Source organism: Protobothrops mucrosquamatus, unplaced genomic scaffold (genome assembly GCF_001527695.2).
Source record: "Protobothrops mucrosquamatus isolate PMUCROS unplaced genomic scaffold, P.Mucros_1.0 scaffold39, whole genome shotgun sequence".
NCBI lineage: Eukaryota > Metazoa > Chordata > Lepidosauria > Squamata > Viperidae > Protobothrops > Protobothrops mucrosquamatus.
In genome coordinates, this window is record NW_015386421.1 from 355,274 (window position 1) to 377,919 (window position 22,646).

The window sequence follows — 22,646 nt, forward strand, 5'->3', positions numbered from 1 at the left end:
ATAATTGTTAATGATTTTAAAGTTTCAGGGGATTTTTAAGGATAATTTTAATTGATCGGCCTATTTAAATATTTCTTTTTAATTCGGCTTTTAATTATTGTATTTGTATTGTAGTTTTATGAGGCTGTTAGCCGCCCTGAGTCCCATGAGGAGAAGGGCGGGGTATAAATTAAATTATAAATAAATAAATAAATAAAGGTTTGGGAACACAGATGGCCCTTGTAAAATTTTACCATCAAGAAATTTTAAAGTGGAGCTCTTAAAAGTAACTGTGGAATGCAGAGCTAAGTGACTTCATTCTCTGTTATTTCCTCCCCAGGCATTCACGAATTCACATTAGGACAGGTTTGACGGATGCTCATCTGTACTGTTTGAAGAAATGTGTCATAGACTTCCTTGTGGAGAACAGGTAAGAAAAAGGTTCTAGAACCCAAACGCACTTCAAAAATGTTTGCATGTCTCACTGGAAACATCCTTGGCCTTGTTAATATACAGGATTGCAATATACAACTAGTGTTTTTCTTGCTTTAAATATAAGAACACCCTCTTCAATTTGTGATCACATGGACACAATTCCTTGATGTCCCATGAGGGACATGTCCCATGTGCATTTTAATGAGGTACAGTGCATTGCAGTCGTTCTACCTCATATTCTGCTTATAGGCTCTCACTAGTATAAAAGAAGTGAAAGAGAAGCAGAAAATACTGAGAGGATCCCTTCATCTTCCTACCTCCGCTTAGGTACCATGTTTCAGTTTTGAATACATTCATATAAGCCAGGGGTGTCAAACTGCTGGCCCGCAGGCCGGTTTCATCATACCGGAGCCGCGCCCACCCCATTGCTGGCAATGGCAAAAAAGCTCCGATGCGTTGCGCGACGTCATGTGACGTCGCGAGTTTGACATGTCTGATATAAGCTATTCCAATCCTGTTTTCAGACTCGGCATTCCCTTTAAAAACAATGGCTAAGTTTTTCCAGTGCCCACTCCACTGCCTTTCTGAAATGAGATGAACAATGAGCAGGCTGCCTGAGAAAATTAAAATTATTGCTACCATTCATTTATGCTGCAGAACATACAAATGAAGCATCATCTGTGAGTAAGGTTTAATTATACATTTTTAAAATAATTGAGTTGGAGGAAGATTATGCAGGACAGCTGCATTGAAAAGGCAAGCTTGTGAAAAATGCATGGCAGCGTTCTCCTTCTTTCCCACCTCTAATCTGCCACATAGCTTTTTAAAGATAACCCAACTGTATCTACTGTACCTCACTCATTTTGAACCGGAAGAAGAGAACGGGGAAATAAAAGTTTACCTCTCTGCTTGTTGCATAGGGAATCACTCAGCGTTCTCAGTTTCTTCCTGTTCCTTAGCTGGAGGGATGCTATGGAGCATTTCTATTTGTCTTTCAGAGGTTGGGACATGTGTAAGCGACTTCAATTTTTTGTTAGCCATCAAGGCCACCCAAACTTTGTTGGTTTTTAGTGGGAAATCGGTTTAAAGAGGAAGGCGACAGTGACAAGTTCCATTTAACTGAGAGTTATCTGCAGGATGTCTGCTTTCTGGAATATATCAAGTGAGGGCAAGTTTATTCGTCATGAATGCTAGACAATTAACTCTAATTGACAAGATCTAAACAAGTTGTTTGGACACTGGAAATTAAATCCAACCCATTACCTCCCCTGCCTCCCTTTTGTATATGATGGTAACTTTCCACCCAGTAGCATTAGACAATGGAGGATTAGCACACTGAACTAATAATCTTGTTGACTTCATACTGAAACCTAATATGTGCCTGCTTTGTCTTCATTTGTATTTATTAGGGCATTCTTGTACAGCAGTAATATGAGTATTTCTATTCCTTTTGTATGGGTCTTCTTTTTGTACATTATTTTGTCTATTTGTAAATCCAAGACTTCTCTGGATAAATCTTCATGTTGGCTGTTTTTGATATATCCTGTGTATCTTGTGGTGTTCCTAATATGAAATTGTGACCACCTACTGAGAGGAAGAAAGACATCCTTTTATGGAAGAAGAGAGAGATCCTGGGTATAAAGGTTTAGCAGTAATGAAGAATACGTACTCACCTCAAACTGGAAGTAACTTAAAGCTGAACCCCAGGCATAACTTTCAGTCCCACCTGCTCCAGATGCTGCTGGAGTTGAAACAGCTGTGTTCCATAATATATTTGCTCCTTTGAAATACTGCAGAAGCCACAGGTGATTTAAAGAAAAAGATGAGATGCTTAAGGATGGAGTTTAAATGTTATGACAGACAGGTAAGGAGGTGAAGGATGACCAATGTGCAAAAATGTTCCCTACAAGTAAATAGATTTCTGTAGTAAGAAGACCTATTTTTATTCCCTTTTCCACTAAAATTCATGACAGATTATGGCAGAGACAGATGGGCAGAAACAGATCAGGGCCTCTACAAAACCATTTTCAAAACAACTCTTACATATGCATTTGAATATATAAACTTGATATTTTATGTTCATCAGCCTTTTAGTTTAAAGACTATTTATTTTATATTTTGATGTATTAGATTAGATAGCATGTTGTAGTACTGTTGATTTATCTATACTCTGCTTAATAATAAATCCATGGTAAAGTTGTTATAACAACTACTACTGGCTGGCTATTGGCTATATGCCAACCATAGCTACAAGAAAGATAGTTCTATACATCTGTAGGATGTAAGGCAGACGTGTCAAACTCACGATGTTGCACGACGTATCAGAACTTTTTTCCCATTGCCGGCAATGGGGTGGGCATGGTTTCGTCGTGACGCATCCAGGCCGCCAGTTTGACACCCCTGATGTAAGGTAAAGATTTAATTTGCTACATTCTTTGCTACCAAATTGAGACACGCAGTTAGGTTTCTGCAGTTTGAAAAGAAGTTACTACTTCCTGAGATATAAATCAGAAGAAAAGACACTGCTTTCCTCTTAATCCTCATGTAATGGCCTGATCAGTCAGCTTCTCTTTATTGAAATATTCCAGATCATTAATACTGAAGACCACCAGAAGCTTCAACTAGTCCAGAATGTGGCAGCATGGACAGTAATGGGCACGCCTTGGTGTGCCTTTGCTTCACAAGATGCACCGGTGGTGAGCTTGCTTCCAGGTGTGATTCAGGGTACTAGTCATTACCTACAAAGCCCTAAATAGCACAGGGCCCAGTTATGTGAAGGTTAGGGTTCTGTCTCCCATAATATCTCCCTGGCCACTTCAATCCAACAGGACTGGTATGCTCCAAATTTAAAGATTGCCATCTGTATGGAATCTGGAAAGGCTCCTTATCTGTCATAGCAGGGGTAGGCAACCTTGGCTCTTTTATGACTCGTGGACTTCAACTCCCAGAATTCCTGAGCCAGCCATGCTGAGGGGAAAGGGAGAGGTTTCCAAGCTGAGCCATGCTGGCTCAGGAATTCTGGGAGTTGAAGTCCATGAGTCATAAAAGAGCCAAGGTTGCCTACCCCTGTGTCATAGCACCTACCTCTCAAATAAGGTTCCCCAAGAACTGCTATTTGCAACCTTCACCGCCTGCTTCCAACATGTAAAATCCATGGGAAGGCCAGCAGATCACGTGAGCATGACTAGTGCCATAACTGCCTTCATAAGATTGTGTGGCCCCATGACATTACACCTTACAATCTCATTGCTTAGCAATAGAGTTCCCTATCCCAATTATTTTTGTTTATTAGTTTTATTCATTTATAACATAACATGTGAAAATACAAAAGCAAATTGTAGGGGACAACAGTAGAGAAAGGGAAAACAAAAAAGGTGTGAAGAAAGGCAGGGGAAGAAACAAAAAGGCATTGACTTCTGACTCTCTCTGTTGCAGTAAAATCAGACATTAAAATCAAATCTCAACTTTTTACATTTCTATAGTAGTATGCACTAGCCATTTCTGTATCGGCAAATCAGTCTAAACAGTAAAACCCAAAATCATGATAATCATTTTTTTCCACCTCAAGCTCAAAGTCCAGAAGCGGCTTCCAAGTAGAAACAAAAGTACTCATGTTCTTTTATCAGCACAGTCACTTTGGCCATCTCTGCTAATTCCACCAGCTTTTGTAACCATTCGTCCACGGTAGGAATCGAGGCATCCTTCCACTTTTGTGCATAGAGCAATCTTGCTGCCGTCACCATATATAAAATCAGAGTTCCAAATTTTTACCCCACTTCTCTTTCCATTAGACCCAGAAGGAAAGTTTCTGGTTTAATCCTTATGTTCACTTTAAGAATTTTCTGCATTGATGTATGAATCCTACTCCAATATTTCTTTGCCGCTATCCCAATTATTATCAATGTGACCTATAGCTAGCTTCTACAAGTATATTTACCTATGTCCTCCTTCTGAACTGAACTGAAGAAGCCTCTTGGATGAGCAGTGAAACATTTTCAAAGGGGAAAAAAAACCAAGGGAGTTTTTGCCTTTTGAAAAAAGCACCTTTGGATTGATTCAAAATCTTTGCAGTAGGAGAAAGTGGAATATTTCAAACAGAAGCCTTCAGGGCTAAAGAAACCTTCTGAAATTATATTGCCAACTTATCAAATGGAACAGCAGTGGACAAATTTAAAGATTTTTAATTCTAACATTTTTTACTCCTAATAGCCGTACCTAAATCATTGATGATGCTACTTAATTTGGTAATGAAGTGTCTGCCAGAAAACAACCAAGCTCAGAGGAACCAAGTACCCCACAGTTCAACCCTGAGCTACAAATATCTTAAATCAGTGATGGTGAACCTTTTAGAGACCGAGTGCCCAAAAACTGGCCCTGCCTCTGCTCCACCCCCTGCTGCCCCCGCTCTGCCCCCCCATCCCCCACCCCGCCTGCCCACAGGACCACTCACACCCTCCAGAGCCCGCCGCAGATCGCCCAGGCAGCCCAGCAGCGCTATGGCGGCTACACCCTCTGCCCGCGCCCTGTAGCATCAACTGCATGATGGGGTGTGAGGGCAGAGTCTTGTCTACGCTGCCTGGCTGCCATGTCCTTGGCTGCGCTGCTCCGTGTGGGCCACGCTCGAGGGCGAGTCTTCTTCAGGGGGGATGCTGGAGAGGAGGGGGTCATAGGGGGAGGCAAGGCTGGGGCAACGGCACGTGTGCCCACAAAGAGGGCTCCGAGTGCTGCCTCTGGCACTCGTGCCATAGGTTCGCCACCATTGTCCTAAATCTAAACATGAAAACTACATTTTTAATTCTTATCTGTTATTATATTTATGCCTCCCACCTTTCCCCAATAAATTCAAATCAATGTCCATTTTCTTCTTCTTCTGGTTTTACCATCACATCACCTTTGTCAAAGAAGTCAGAGGAAGATGGTAAATTTAGAGGCTATGGATTTGCATTTGTATCTTTCCCATCCCTAGAACATGGAAACGAGGAGGACAAAAATATTTGAAGACTGTAGATTTGAATTTAAAATGTTCACATCCCTCGAACATGGAAACAAGAAGGACAAAAATAGAACTATGGGCTAGTCCCAGCACAAGAAATGATGTGAGGGTGATTAGGAACAACTCTTGTGGATAAAGTCTAAAGAGTGATAAGTTAAATAATTAGTTTTGTCATATTTTTGTTACTTTTGAACCCATAAATGTCAGATTTAATAGCTCTACATGGAGCAGTTTCCTGAGCAAAGTTAATCTGCTTTTCAGAAAAAGCTTTTAATGTTCAAGCGGAAACACTTGGCTTGGTTGTATTCAGAGAAGCAAAGTATCAGATATGTTTTGGGAAAGAAGAAAAAAGCATTTACGTGTGTTTAAAAACATTGGCTATTGATAAGCCACTTCCTCTGCAGTTCCCTTCCTCCTTCCTTCAGCCAGTCTCCCAAGATCTTTATAGAGACCTTTTCTGGAAAGCCGTTCCAGAAAAGATTATTTTTCTCCAATCTGAGCTGCAGACGGAAAGGAATGCCGTGAAGAAAAAAATCTTCAAAGTTCTGTACCTTCCATGAACACTACCAAGATTGCCAGAGGGTGGGAGCTGTGTTTTGGTTGATGAGAGTAAATTTTGTCCACGGGCTTCTGCTTGATTTGCTTTGTGGTATGTTGTACACAGAGGCCCCTGCAGGTTTACATTAAGATATTGCCCAGACTAAACCAGTCTGTAGTTTTGCTTTCTCCCTCTCAATGCCTTTTTATCATTCACGCTGTCACCTGTGTTTCCTGGCAAGGCCTATGGACTATGAGGGAGGTCTGGCAGAGTCAGACTTTTTCTGCCTTAATGCATGCCCCCCCCCCTCTCTCTCTTTCTCTTTCTCTTTCTCTCTTTCTCTCTCTTTTTCTTCTTGCCTGCCAGAAAAATCTCTGTAAAAGAGAGCTTGCTGTGTGGATACTGAAGAGAGAGCACGTCAGTTCTGTGGCTGGAGTGCATTTTTCTTCCTGATAAAGTTCAGGTTGTATAATGAGTATTTTCCATATGAAAAGAGAAATTGAACAGATCGCAATTTAGGAATTAAAATGCAGACAGATAGACAAAATGGCCAAATAAAATGAAAAACATAAAAGATGCAGCTAAAGGTAGACCATTCCTGCCGATGTACTGAAAATTTAAATGGTGTTACATGGAAAGATTTAGGGATGATTGGCATTTCCATAAGTATCAGTTGACTCCAAGTAGTCCTCAAGTTATAACCATTTGTTCAGCAGCCATTCGGACTTATAGCAGTGCTGAATGAAGTGGGTTCTCAAAGTTTTGATTGTTGCAATACCCCCACAGCCACATGAACAACATTTGAATGCTTGGCAACCAGCTTGCACTTATAACCAGTTGCAGCATCCCTCGATCATGTGATTGCCATTTGCAACCTTCCCTGCTGGCTTCCCACAGACAAGGTCCCTGGGGAATCCAGCAGGGTAGACTGCAAGTTACTTGGCAACTGTCCTTTCTTTGCTTGCATGCCCCAGCTCTCTTTTCTTGGACCTCCTGGCCTCCCTGCATTTGCACAAACCCCACACCTTCTTTCTCTGGCCTCCCGGTGCTTGTACTCACCCTTGCATCCTCTTCTTGTAGCCTGTCTGAACTTGCAGCATACCACAGAAATCGCCCCCCTCCAAATTTGTGTGCGACCTGCACTGGACCTCCCAGAGCCTCCCCTACCCTGCTGCAGCACCTCCATATCTTTACCTGGGACAGCCTCTGCTTCCCACATAATGACCCACACATCTGGAGTTACAACCAAAACCAGGACTGCCTGGATTGTTATTCTTGAAGATAAACTGGTAATTCATTCTCAAAATGTTTATTTATGCCCAATAATAATGTATTGGTTGTAAAAATAGTCCCCAATTTACAACTGCAACTGGGAACAGAATTGCTGCCACTAAGTAAGCGAGCACATTGCTTACTTTATTGCAATTCTCATCCCAACAACACTACAACTAATACAATAATTATTGTGTATAAATAAACTTTTTGAGAATGAATTGCCAATTCATCTTCAAGTATTATAGCTTATTCTACCCTTGGGATTGTAGTACTGTACTCGCTTTTACCAAGGGATAGTGTAGATTTAAAAAAAGTTACATAATTAATTACAAAATTCTACTCAATAAAATTAGTTTATAACTTATCAACCAATAATACCAACAATTAAAATTATACTACAACATATACATTTAAAGGAGTGTCCTATGATATTGCAGGGCTCACATATATCCAGAAATCACATAAAAATAAATACCCCCAAATTGCCAATCTTAATGGGAATAGGGTAAAATAACCAGGACCCAATAATAACAAAAAACTTCTTTAAAAGCCAACTAACTTTCAAGAGCAAAGGGTACGATGAAACTGATTCTAGAGCAGTATTTTTCAAACTTGGCAACTTCTTAAAGTAACATGTGGATTGCAGGCTGGGGAGTTCTGAGAGTTGAAGTCCACACATCTTAAAAGTTGCCAGGTTTGAAAAACACTATTCCAGAGTCATGGTGCCGGGTCCGTGAAACAGACCCGCAACTCTTAAGGGGAAACAGTAAGGTGACTGTATCCAAAGGAACATAAACAAAAAGCATGTTTTTAATGGAGGGGAAATGTTGTACACCTAGGAGAGTTACATTGTGCTTTTTAGTATTACTGGTTCTGAGGATAGAATCTGTCCTGTGGGTTTCTGTAGGAAAGTTGGTGAATCACTAATAAAAATGGAGGAGAACTAGATGTAAATGCAGCAGGACTGCTCTTCCACATTTATATGTTCACCTGTTCTTCATTCTCTTTGTGGTCACATCCAATCCTAACCTCACACTGTGGGAATTTGCAGCTGCAACAAATCCTTTGGATATTTTTGCTGTAATCTGCATGAATTTGCTTTGAATATTTCTAATGCTGCTTGTGTCCAATCTGCAGCTGGCAGAGCAATTTACATCTACAGCTGTTGTTTGGAGTGCTTTGAAAATTCCAGCTTGTTATGACATAAAAGGAGCCCATTTGGAAGGATTTCTCCACAACCTGAAATACCCTGATTAGTCTTCCTGCTGTGCCCTCCACTTCTGTTCTTTTCTTCCTATACAGTTAACTGTTGGTGGCCGAAGCCACCTGTGATTAGTGTTAATGTGCAATACACACTACAAATATAACTGTTGCTTTTTGTTTGTATTTGGTATACAATTGTCATGCTCTGTAAAGAATTTGAGGTACAGATTGGTGAGATCACTGTTTACAATTAGCCATAGTCACAGTAAAACATTCCTATTGTTAGCAGTATTGACTAGTCAGTATTGTTTTGCAATACTGACTAGTCAAGTGTTTGCTTTTCTTCATGCCAGTACGTGTATATACATACACACACAAAGTTTTAGGTTGCTTCAGAGAGAAATAATTTATAAATGCAATATTCCCCATTTTTATTGCACTAATATATAAAGACATTAGCCAAATCAAGAATCACAAACAGAAATGGACCATAAAGGAATAAGCAAGTTATAATTATGAAATATATATAAAACAAACAAAAAAGTATCAAACAGTGAAGTAAATTTTGGTCACATGAAATAATGTTGACTGGACCTTTCCACTATGCTGATAGGAAACCAACTGACATATGGACAATGAACATATGTCTTTAATATAGGATTTTAAAGCAGGTGTACTAGAGTGTTTTCATCAAAGTATAGCAGCCTGTCTAGCCACAGACCACACACTGTAAATCTAGAATTCTTCATACTTCACTTCCAAATGTTTCATATATAATTTAGCAGCACAGTCACATCTGTAATTTTTTTCTTATTCCAACACCATATTAAAAATCTTTGAATATTAAACCAAATGAATACAGCTGTAGAATATGCCCAAAACATGAGTCTTCCGTAAAATTATGCTTGCAACATACGGTTGAGATCTAGCCTTGCTAGTAATCCTTTGTAGTGAACTGAAAATGAAAAATCACTTTGTGTTCTATTCATCACTTTTTAGAACATACGCTACAAATTTAATATTTTTTAGAACTCTTGCCTATTGAATTATTAAAACAAGATATTCTAGCTCCTTGTTTCCCATATCTAGCTTAGTAATACTTCTGCATTCTTTCATCTGATTTTTTTTAAAGTACCAACAGTTTACTAGGTGTCTACAAATCCATTAAAACATACAGTTTAAAACGAGCCTGAAACCATTTAAGGAATAAAAAAATTAAAACTAGATTTTGAGCTCAAAAATGGACTGGGAACTTGTGCCTCTTATGAAACAGTGGCATAACGTGAACGTATCCATGAGTCCTAGTTTGCAGATGAGCTGCCTTTTCTTCACCAAACTTCCTTGCTTTGGTTTTTAAAAATAAGCCCTACGTATAATTTCTTTGATCTAAACATAATAGTTAATGCAAGGGTTATTCTGTCTTGCCTAAGCTGATAAAAGGTTAAGACACTGAGGCCACTTATGTCTCCGGCTTCAATGTGAATCGGAGAGGAACCCGAGACTACTCATCTGCTGCTTTAAAAAGAAAGCATGTAAACCCCTTCCGAGAAGGCTGCAGATTACTGGGGTACAAAATGCAAAGAGAAATCTTTCAGAGAAGGAAGCAATTAACACTGGAAATGGTTTTGTAGCAAGTGAGAATAAACCATGAATAGAATGGAAATTATATAGGAAGTTCCATAGTCAGCTTTTTTTTGTCCAGACTTTCTCCTGTTTTCTCTCATCTCAGCTGCACGTTCAGGTGTCAGAAGAGAGCAGGCTTTCAGATGTAATCAGCCTGATGCTATCATTTTTAGTGAAGCTTAGTACTTAGTACTAAGTACTACCTTTTGTGAATTGTAAAATTTCATTTTTGCATGTTTAATTTATTGAAACCTGAGCTCTTTGGTGTTTATATAATACTTCAGTTTTGATTAAAAAAAAAAAAATACGTGAGGCACATGATAGCCAGAATATCCCTGCATGATTTGCAAAACAAACACACCCCTGTGTCTCTTTTGCAGAAGGGTTAGAGCTAAGATATGACCAAGCCAGGAGGAAAGCTTCTTTTGAGAGCCATGTTAGGTGCAATTTGGTTTAGTCAGAAAGGAAAGCAACCAACCTCTGTGCATGCAGAAGGGTTAGTACATGGATAAGAAATTGCCAGAAAATCCCAGGTTAGTTGAAGTTGAAAAAAAAACTTTCCTGGAAAAAGCCAGTCCCCATATTGTTGCCAGTCCCCATATTGTTGCCATTGAAATTCAGTAGAGGTGTCTATGCAGTCACCAGAAGTCATGTTCATCTCTTCCTATTTTTTCCTCTGTATAATAAACAATTGTAAAAAGATTTGAACCTAAGCAGCAGTTTAAACCTGGTCCTCTTGTGCCATAAAATTTCACAGCCGAATGACACAAAGGCAGGCATGCTGTGTTAAACTTACAGTCACCATGGTTATAATTTGAGTAATGCACATGGAATTACTTATAATATCCTGGTCTACGACTACTTTAACATTTATTTTCGCTTGTCATTTAAAAGTATGGTTCAGGAGCTGGGAGAGGAAAATGATGTGATTGCAATCAGATTTCTTTGCTTAACTTTTCCATTAGTACCAATAACCTTATTCTCTATCTCAGAAACTCTATACATTTTAAAGGAATAACTTGATCAAGCAGAGTTTTTTGTTTCCAAACTCAGAAGGTGCTCACCAAAGCCATATTATATGAAATCAACCCAAACTTTGACTTAAGGAGTCAAAGAGGCAGATGATACTAATGAGAGGCTGCATTAACTCTTTTTCAGTTCTCTTCCCATTTCCTTGAAGAGACAAGCAAGGGGAGTATATAGTAGGGGAAATTTCTCTGCTTTTGCATTGAGATTGTAATGTTGGCTAGAATATAAATATCATTTCCCTAATGCCCTTGTTCTCAGCAGTGTTTTGTTTTTATTCTTTAAAGTGAGTTGACTTTTCTTTTAGCAGTCAGGATGGGAAGAAAGGAATGGTAACTGGTTATTCTAGTTTGGGATATTAGAGAGCTGGGAAAAACAACTTGTTTTATTACAGTATTTGAATTCACTATATACCTATAGGATTCATAATTAACTTTTCACCTCTCTTACTTCTATTAAAAAAAATATTTTTTACATTTCCCCTGACCACTACCATTACATTTTTACTGTTGTGTCTCATTTTCTGAAATACAACAGAATTAAATGTATAAGATATTTTTAAATAATTGACTAGAATTTCTTTCTCTGTTACAATTGCTAGAGTCCTTCACTTACAACCAGTCACTTAACCATTCAAAGTTACAGCAGATTCTCCAAAAGCTACTTACAACACAGTCTTGAAGTTGTGGCAGCTGCAACATGTCTGCAGTTGTTTGCCCTTATGACCAATTGGCCCCCTGCCCATTCACCCCATTCATTCCTCACATTGGGTTTCTGCAGCACCTTAGACCAGTGGTTCTCAACCTTTTTAATGCCACGACCCCAACCGGTCGTAAGTCGAGGACTAAACTGGTCGTAAGTCGAGGACTAAACCGGTCGTAAGTCGAGGACTACCCAACCGGTCGTAAATCAAGGAATTTCCCTGCTCAGGAGCGCCACGCATGCGTGGTTCCGCCCCCTGCGCTGGCCAAGGCGTAGGTGGCAAGCAGCAGAGACGGAGCAGGCTGACCACCAGCTGGCCCAGCCCAAGGGAGGTAAGGCACCCGCCGGAAAAGGGGGGAAAAAATGGCGGACAAAAAAAATGGCAGACAAAAAAAATGGCGGACAGCTTTGCTTGGCGACCCCCATGAAATGGTCGATCGACCCCAAATGGGGTCCCGACCCACAGGTTGAGAACCACTGCCTTAGACATTCTTCCCACTCCACTGGGCCCCACGCCTTCCTCCTCACTTATCTTTTGTAGATTTCTAAAGCTCAGGAGGTCAGGTTAAGGAAGACTGCTCCATTGCTGGACCTTATGGTGCAATTCTGGGAGTGGTCAACATTTTTCAAGTGGTCACAGTGAATTGTAGCCACTAGGATGATGGCTGCTTACGGGAATATGCCATGCAGCCCAGCAATGAAGCGCTTTGCTTTGCTAATGTGAGCTCCACAACATTCCAGAGTGTTCCGGTGTAATAACATCACCAAGTATTTTATGCTTTTTTCTTGCTAGGAAATAATATTAGCATGTGTTTCAAATACTTTGCAGGTTGAACAGATTGCAGTGATATCTTTTGCAGCAAGAACTGTGTTGTGGCACCTTAACTAATTTATAATGCCTAGTTTTTTTGTGCCTCATCGTAGTCCATTTTATCAGATGCCCACAGTATTTTTCAGGGCTCTGCTCATGCATCAGATGGACAGATATAATCAGCCCATTCAGTGTTCCTGTTAAGGGTCACCAGGATATTTAATAGGAGAGGGCATATAAATGAGCATTTACGGGCTTCCCTCCTATGGAACAGCTGCTCCCAACAACATAGCACCTAAACAGCTTGATACGTTTCAGTTTGGTCAGTTTTACGTACCTCCCTTTGCCTGCATTACTGGGCCATTCAAAAACATTTAAAAGGATCCATAAATAACCAAAATAGCCAAAGTCAATGACAGCTCCATTTTGTAGTGAAATCAGCTGGTTGGATTGCATTTGATTGGCTGCAAAAAGGGAGCTGAGAATGTGTCAAGCCACCATTCCCCTTAAATGGACTGTGAACATTATGCTGTTGCTGCTGAAAGGCAGGGGGAGGCAAGAATTCCCAGCAAAGAGAAAATGGACCACTCACAAGTTCTGCTCAGCTTCAGGGCTATAAAAAGGGAGAACAGGTTTTGCCATGCTAGATACATTGCAGCTCAGGCAGAAATAAATCACCTGAGATGCAAACACAAACTGCAGCTGGGAAACAATTTGAGAGCTGGTCTGGAGGGATACAAAGAGGACCAATATTATAGTTTAGGTAGTTACAAACTTAGTCTAATAGTCTTAATAGTCTAATGTTTTAGACTATTCTTGAAATGTTCTGCTCTTGTTTAGAATCTAGATTGCACAAACAGCTATTTGAACATTAGATACAAGGAAGAAACCATTTTTTTCCTGAGGAACTTGTAAATAATATATTTATCTTTTAGTGCTATTGTTTTAATTTCCCTAGGACTTTTACTTCAATCAGAAGTGAATTGATCCCATACTTGGTTAGAAAGCAGTTTTCCTTTCCTGCACAGTTTCAACAGGACCAAAACTACAAAGAGCAGGACCAAAAGAAAAAGGACCAGAAAACAGGTTAGTACAAAAAAAGAATGCAGGAGACAATGAATGTCACTTGGGGAATATGACTCCAATAGGGAATGCAATCATCTCCCAGTTCATAAACTCTTTTTAGCCTGCTTCTTGACAAATAAAAGAGCTTGTCTCAATTAAAAATCTGGTAAAATGTTGGTAGTATGATCCATATAGAAATAAACACGGAAGAGATTGTTGCCACCAGGGTTTAAAAAGATAAGTAACAACATAGTAAAAGGTGAAGGGAAAGATAATGAGGGTGATCAGTTTGATAATGCCAGATGTATAAGTTAGTGTTCTGTATTATATCCAAACTGGGAAGTTATCATTTGTTATAATAAGGCACTCAGCTTGTTTAACAGATCAGTTTAAACAAACATTGGGTTCCTGAATTTGGCCGAAATAGAGAGTTTGGGTCTGGTTAAAGAAAGAAACTCCTGTCATTTGGCAGCCATATAAGAGATAGGAACTTAGGGGGCCTTGTTCATATATTACAAAAGTACATTATTCTCTTATAATTGAAGCAGAAATTAGTCTTATTTCTGGGAGGAAAAAGCAAAGCATTTTCTGTTGGCTGGTACTTCTATTCTTTGTTTTTTGGGTCTCAGTTAAAACAGGGATCTTTTGGGTGTTAGCAAGAGATTTCTTCCAGAAGCAGCTTTTTTTCTAGCCAGTGGATGAGGCCACACTGTTTTTTTCATTGCCCTGATATTTTACCTATAGGCCAGCAATCCCAGGGACCATTGTTTTTCTGGGCAGTGGCAAATATTGGAATATTGAGCAGTGTGAAGAGTAAATTCAGCTACTCTTTACCCACCCTGTGCATAGAAAGAAATGTGAATATGCCATATATAATGCTCACTTTGATTCCATTTAAAATGTTTATGATTTATATTTTTGTATTCCACAGACATTTATAACTTTATGAAGGATGATAGCTGGTTTGAACTGGGTACAGACAAAATGTGTTGGAACAATTGCAGAGGAGATGTAAAAGAGGCATTCCATGGAGGGAAAATTCGTTGCTATGTTCACATCATGGGAGATGGACTATGTTACCGAGTGAACACTCTTGGACTATATATTGAAGCAAATAGGCAGGTAAGATAGAAAAAAAACAGTTTTTAACTCAGGACTGGCACTTGTGTAATTATGACAATTAAGAGAGGGATAGAATGGGAAGATTAGATTGAAATATCTTTATCTTGGTTGCATTATGAAGGGGAAAATGACTGAATGACCCAAGTATGTTTGTTCATATATTTACAGTATTTGCACCACATCTTTCTGGTCAGAAATCATTCACAATGACTTACAACATTTTAAAAAAATAGAGTGACAACAAATTAATAGTATGTTCCAAAGCTTGGGAACAATGTAAGTGATGATCCTCTCTTGCATGTTAAATAAATAAACCTCTGACATTGGAGACATCTTCACAAGGGCCTCTCCTGCAGTGCTTCATGGCCAGACAGACCCATAATGAAGAAGCCTCACCTAAAAAAGTCCAGGCCTTGATTTATTTAAAGATCAAGGGATCCCTGCACCAGTTGCCCACATAGCTTCTGGACACTTGGTGCCTATTACCTTGCGCCTTGGGGACACTTTTCAAGGATAACGCAGGCATAGATAATTATCAGATCTGATTGCTGAGGGACAGTTGTAGTTGGTACACTAATTGTGCTTACAAGGACACCTCTTCACTATAACTGTCATCTGTGAAAACAGTAACAGCTGAGGAGTATTTCCAAATTGTGGACTTGGTCTTTTGGGAGGAGTGAAATCTCATCCACAATAGACTGAATCAGAGTCATAAAAGCCTTTAATTATTCATCAATAGCATGTATATATTTTCTGGATTTATCCCTTATCAAGTCTGTTGTAAAAGTTAAGCCATTTTCTAGGAGTGATCACACTCTGATGGCATGTTTGTATGAACTGACTTTAGGGCACATTAATAATAGTTCAAAACTTATTTTGTCATATGAGAGGTGAGCTATTTTGGAGTCTGTAATAAGGAATAGTAGATAGAAGATCGCTATATTTTAATTTCAAGGGTTTAAAAGAAGGAAAGAAGATTGGTGCAGTTTGACAGTCATAGAAGGTGCAAGAGTGAATTGAAGAACAAACTCTAGAGTTGTCTGTCTAAATATGTTATTCATTTGGAGTCAGTACTCCAAATATTCCCCCCATGTGATAATTCCAATATATATATACTGTATATTTGTACAAAACATTCAGTGATCAGAGACAAATTTTCTTCAGTAGTATCTTTTCTGGAGTGGCAATATAAGGCAAACTATCTAAACGAAAACATTAATCCTTCAGAGAATTTGCACATTTTAAAGAGAATTTCTAATAGTCTTATGCTTTTTGTTTTGCTTAAGCTGTTGTGGGTTCCAAATATTCCATAACTTTTGATTTGTGGATATTTTATTTTCTTCTTCACACTTCCCTTACTTTTTTAATATGTGAAAATTTATTCATCTATTCTAGCTGTTTGTGAGCTAGCTTAAGCAACTGGGTTCCATTGAAAGCATATCCAAGTCAGGAATTTATTCAGAAAGTTCATTCAGTGAAGTTTATAGGTAGCATGATTTTTCTGGAGCCTCCTTTATGTCTTATAGCTTGAGAGTAGTCCGAGTGTCCCATTATTTCTACACATGGAAAGGAGAAGGGACGGATTGTAGTGTCATCATAGACGGCCATGTCATGCAACAGATGTTTGCACAAATATGGAAGTGTGAGCACAGTGTATATTTTTTGTCCATAACCCATGAAGCAGCTGCTGATGCATTAGAACTAGCAGCAGGAACAGAACAGTACTTCAGTCCCCTGTTTTTGTACTTAGGAAATATCTCACTTGTTTCAGTTGACCTCTTCAGTCTGCTGTTCCCTTTGTGTGGGCAGGTGGCAGCAGGAGGGAGTAGTTTTGGGGAATAAGAAGTAGATTACTTCACCCCCCCCAAAAAAGCACCCTAAAGTTAAACTAAACTTCCCCTTGGCCCTGGCGCTCCCTGACCGTTCTGTTAGACAACTGCTTGTCTCACTAGTTGCTTCCCATATTTAAATATTTTTTATTATATGTAAAGATAGGAAGGGGGGGGGGGAGAGAGAGAAGCTTTCAAGCATGTTTATGTTCCAAACAGAAATGATCTTACATAAATTCACATCTCATATTACCCTTAAAAGAACAATTTAAGCCAGTTAACAATAAAAAGAGATGAATGAGCGTATACACCAGTACGTGCAATATACTTTTAAAATAATTCTTCTAGTGAGATTTCCAGTGGCAAAATGCTTACTCAGATAGGGAAAGAGAAATATTCAGACTGCCCTATAAGTGATAGAAAACAGGTATAAATCAATCCAGACTTTCCCCTTGATGTACAAATAACCAGGCTCAAATGACCATATTTTGGATATATTTTGCAAAGTCCTAGTTTTTGTGAAATCTATAATATTGGGAAAGGCAGAAAGAAGAAATGGCCAATAGCAAGGTGAATACACTTCCTTAATGGAGACAGATCATTCTGGAAAAGGCCTGATTAATGTGGTTGCCAAGAGTCAGACTGTTGGCAGATAATCTTATTACAGGATCCAATCTGGGTCGGTCACTGGGACAAGAGGTTTAGTTTTCCGAGCTTTTGGACTTGTGCTGGAGCCCATCCTCAGGGGACTTCTCTCAGCCAAAAACTCAGAAGACTAAACCTCTGATCCCAGTAATCATCCCAGATTGGATCCTGCATTAAGATTATTGTTAAATTCATATTTAAGATACAGCACAATCTGTTGCTCAAGGGAGGCTGCACAAAGGCTCAGCCCCCAAATTAGATGCAACGTGCCGGGATCACAGAGAAGTAGATGTTCATTACAAACATGGGAGGGGGAATAATTTAAAACCTCCCTGGTTGTTCCTGAACATTTAATTGTCATGTTTCACCTATGAAGCCCCTTTGTCATGTGTTCTAAACAATTTTAAATAACTGTTTCTTTGTAAGTGACTCGCTTATTTGCAGGTAATAGTGGAGGGACTCCATTTATTTCAGTTTATTTCTAAATGGGTTTATCAGTCCAAATTCATTTGCAATTTATCTCTCTTCTAATATTTTTGCTCAGTGTGGAAGGCCAAGCAATGCTCAAACTTCGACTAAAAATATGAAATAGCTTGTGTAGCCTGTAACTTCCTATATAGCCTCCTGAAGCCTGATTGATTGTTGCCTGTTTAAAAAATTAAAATCATCAAGTGTCCTTTTTAGTCACTTGAAGATAATAATTTTAATTAAGTAAACTGAGGGTAATGTTTATATTATAAAGAGGAGCGTAGTTGGGGGCCATTAATGTATGATTTCAAAAAATTTCTTTCAGGTTCCCAAAATGCTGCCTTCACTTTGTCTTGAAGAACCTCTGGTTCACAGTTCTGCATCGATTATTGATAAGTGCATGGTGAGTAGCAAGAAGAGGATAATGGGAAGGTAGAAGTAAATAAATATGGATCAGTCTATGCAATTTGTTTTCCTGGTTCTGGTTGTTGTTTCCTGGTTGTTATAACGAAAGCTCTTTCAAGCTGTACTCAGGCAATCATACCTTTGTATTTTAGTCCTTTCTCTGCACATATGAATGTACAGATAAGTGTAGTTTCCAGTTTTGTTTTGACTTGTTTTCTGAAATAGGAAGCAGTGGTTTCAGCTTCAGAACAGCTAGGATCTTATACCAATGTCAATTAGTAGATTAAGATTCTGAGTTTTAGAGCAGGTAAGGAAAAAAAACATTAGTTTAGGCAAAACTAAGTAGGACAGATGCTAACAAACTTTCTGTTGCTATGTGGATGACGCTCTTGTGAATAAAGCAGAGGCAATTGCACAGGAAACCTCAGGGCCCATAAAAGATGTATGCATTGCATTCAGACTTGCTGAGAAAGAGAATGGGTCTGGGTACGAGCACAAGGCAGGTAGAACTGTGTGAAATGACCACCTTCCAATTTGATCAGGTCAGTTTTTCCTCACATGGCAGAAACAAAATTCCTGTCCCCTCGTTCATGTGTTTGTGTAGATCATGCTTCTCTTAGAACCCTCCTAGAGAATTAAACAAGACTTACGTATGCTTGATCTGCTGGGTTGATATTGCTAAAATGCACTGTTTTTTGTTAATTAGAAAAAAATAGCATTTATATCTGTCTAGGTCTGAGTTTACTGACTCCCTGCAATGGACTGTCATATGTATTTATAATGTATACTATTTATTCCAGTAGACTGGAAACAGTTAACTTCAGAGAAAGTGCCAGATGACAGAATTAATCTCTTTTTATGTTCTTGAAAAGTGCAGTCAAAAAACCTTAATCACCAGAACATCAGTTTAGTAGCTATGGTACATATTCAAAAATTCTCCAGTTCTTTTTTACTAATCCATTTAGAGTGTTATGTGTTCTCCAATATACAGCAGAAAAAGTAGACCCTTTTCCTGCGAAAAAAAGAAAAGGATTCTTGAGGCTTCATTAAAGCTTATTTGGGTCTGTTCAGTCTGTTAATTGACAGCTATCAGCAACTCAAGGAGAAGATATTGTTTAATACTTGGTGGTTAAGTTTCTTTCTCTTCCTCTGTAGGTTGGCTCTGACAGCATTGTAGGTGCATCCTCTCAAATAGGCGAAAAGACTTCAGTAAAGCATTCTGTCATTGGTACTTCATGTTTGATCAAAGATAAAGTTAAAATTACCAACTGCATCATCATGAATTCTGTCAGAATTGAAGAAGGGTAGGTGGCCTTTTAAACATTTTTTTTGTGATTTTATATAGAGAATTGTAGCATGAACTACATGAACTACATGTAGCATGAACTAATTATGGAATATCCAAAGCATGCCCTGTTTGGCTGAATGCCACTTCTTTATTTCCAGGAGAGAAAACAGAATTATGATTGAGGATAGAGGCATCCACAAGAGGGCCGCAAGAGGGTACAAAGCAGCATTGTATCATTGTGATGCAAGCTGCACCCCTTTTGTACATGTACTATATCATGACTGCGCATTTCTCTTTTTTATCAATTTGATGAAAGCCTTCATTCCTGCAGGTGCCTCTGAGAAATATTAAAATGTCCTGATATACATAGTCAATGAAATTAGTGTCAAAAAGATCGCCATTGGCATATAATATGGGAAGCTAAAAACAAGAGTAATGCCATGTTTTTTAAATATGATTCAGAGAACATTCAGAAAATTACAAGTAGAATAGCTTTATTTTGGATAAATTGGTGGGAAGATAATACATGAAAGTAAAATAGCTTGAAGAAGTTTCAGTATCTTCAAATAATGAAGAAATGCTAAACGAATTCTACAGAAGTAAATTATGACCACAAACACTGTACAGCAACGGTCCTCAACCTTTCCGGCTCCATGGACCAGCAACAGTGGCATCGGGGGAGGGGGGAAGGGGATGGTTTCACTTGCACAAATGGAGCTTTCGCACTCGTCCACCCCTTGTGCAGGTCACGGCCCGATACCAGACCACAGCCTGGGGCTTGGGGACACCCTGCTGTAGAGTAGTTTGATTGTATGTGACTTAGATAAAATTATTTGCCTGTCCTTTCAAGAAATATTTTTCCTTCATCAAGCTCCTGAGCAGATACAGCAGTTTAATAGTAAAAAGATTCTCTTATAGATTGCAACTATTTAAGAATAGGACACAAAAAGAGAAATAAATGAACATTAATCACAATTTTGAAATTATCTATACAAGATGAAATAGCCTTTTTTCCTATTGAAATCAAATTATTGTATATGATTAAAATAAAAAGGGACGGCAAAGTTACACATTTTTAAATGGTAGATGCATATCAGTGTGGAACAATTCACATTAAAATACTTAACACAGATATGGTAGAAGCAACCCCCCCTCCCCCAGATTCTTTTTTTTTTTAAAGACATATATATGTGAGATGTTCTGGGGATACTATGATAGAGCAAAGCCTGCTGGATGGCTACATGATGATCGACTGAATGCACTCTGCATGGTTTTTTTCTTTTCACCGTTTTTAAAAATATTTTTAATTTATTTTGGTTGGTTTTTTTAATGAATTTTATCTGTTTGGATTGTTTTAGTACGTATGCCATTCAGAGTCACTACATGAGATGGATTGCTATATAAATGTGATAAGTACATTTGTTTGTTTGTTTGTTTACGAGACTTCCCTTTGAAAGAGAACTGCCGGTGGTTAACTCTAGACCAGTGATGGCGAACCTTTTAGAGACAGAGTGCCCAAACCACAACCCAAAACCCACTTATTTATCGCAAAGTGCCAGGGCCGCATCAGCATTGTGGTGCCCTCATGGGGGGGGCAGGGAGGTGCCTCTGAGTTCCGCCTCTGGCACGCAAAACCGGGGGCGCAAAAATGGGCCACCATGCTGCAAGGCGCAAAAGCGGCCGTACCATGGGGTGCAGATACAAAGCGCTGCACCATGCAAGAACAGGGCAGGGCTAGTGAGTATCACGCAGGCCCTAGCCCCGCCCCATTTGCAGCATGTGTGTGCTCGCAGCCCCATGCACGCATGCATGCATGTAAAATGCTTCCCCCTCCCTTTTCTTCTAGTCCACCAATCGACAATGGTTGGTGACCTCTTCTCTACCACCTCTACTCGAGCTTGCTAGTCAGCTGCTTCGCCTCCTTTGTGCTGGGCGGGGCTCCTGCTCCGGGCGGCAGTGGTGACCTGATACACCTGCTGCTGGCAGCGATGGCACGTGTGCCAATAGAGAGGGCTCTGAGTGCCATAGGTTCGCACCACTGCTCCAGACTTTAGCTGACAATTGATTGACCAGGAAAAGTTTGGTTCTTTATTGAGATTCTTGTTCAAAAAGTAAATCCTCTATTATGGAAAAATGCAGTTGCTGGTATTATAATAACTTTCCAAAACTATGGCGTCACTATCTTGGAATGATTTTTATTGTAGCATTGAAAAAAAATGTGGACGGTCAAAACATGTCAACCCAGAAGACTCAGAGGGCTAAAGCAATTGCCCTATGAGGAAACAGTATTGTATTGGGAATGTTTAACTTAAACAAAAGATTAATGACAGGGACATGTTGGAGAAAAAAATAAATTGTATGCAGTAGGGATCAAGTAGATGGGGAAAATACTGGTATTAATGCTGATTAACTTTATACAGTCATTTATTTTAACATATTTTATATGTGTTATTTCACACAGGAATTGCTCCCACAAACCTTATTTTGGCAAGGTTTTTCTCAGTGGCTTGTCCTTTTAGTTCCATACTTTTCTTGTATTGGTTGAAAAAGTTAAATTATTGTGTAAATGATGGCTGTTGTGTAAGAGCTCTACCTCCCTTTGCAGGCAATTTCTTGTATCAATGAATTAAAAACATTAAACAATGAATTAAAAACAATTGCTCCTTGAAGTTGATTCTCATAGTCACATGCTTGTATAATGTGAACAAAAAGCTTAGATTTCTGAAGCACATTGCAATTACAAAACTAGGTTATAAGTGAATATAATATCTAATTGCCACATTTAATTACCAGCGTGTTATAAATTAAATCCCCATACTATAAAGATAAAGGATAATTTCCAGTTCATCTTCAGACAAGGCCGGCTCTGCTGTGGTAAAAAAACAATAAATAATACTTCTGTTGAGATTTACCAAAGACAGGAGTAGCTCTTTGGAAAGAGTGAAGAATTTAGGAGATAAGAGTGTACAAATTTAATTTTCTAAATAGAATTAGACAGTCTCTTCTAAGAGAGAGAGTGAGAGAGATTTTCATGTGGCAGTGACCCAATTAAAGCTTTCCTAAAATGGACTATTGGGTATTAATATTTAGATAAAGAACATTATAAAGAGCAATAACGTGTTCTTTATTTTCTCAACTTTTTAGTCTTAAGATTGAAAATGTATTGGAGTTTGTAGATCCTTGCCTTGTACAGTATCCTTGCCTTGTACAGTATCTTCTCAGCAGACTACAGAGATCTA

General features: G+C 39.0%; 1 protein-coding gene across 2 annotated transcripts in view; it reads left to right on the plus strand.

Annotated features, from left to right (window-relative positions):
• Positions 1-22,646, plus strand: part of EIF2B3 (eukaryotic translation initiation factor 2B subunit gamma) — a gene marked incomplete in the record, with an annotated part of 93,421 nt that overhangs the window by 45,170 nt on the left and 25,605 nt on the right. For both annotated transcript variants that reach the window (XM_015811312.1, XM_015811311.1), the window contains 5 exon segments: positions 320-409; positions 13,544-13,671; positions 14,582-14,772; positions 18,040-18,117; positions 19,275-19,423. In XM_015811312.1, the coding sequence (XP_015666798.1) occupies positions 320-409; positions 13,544-13,671; positions 14,582-14,772; positions 18,040-18,117; positions 19,275-19,423 (636 nt within the window).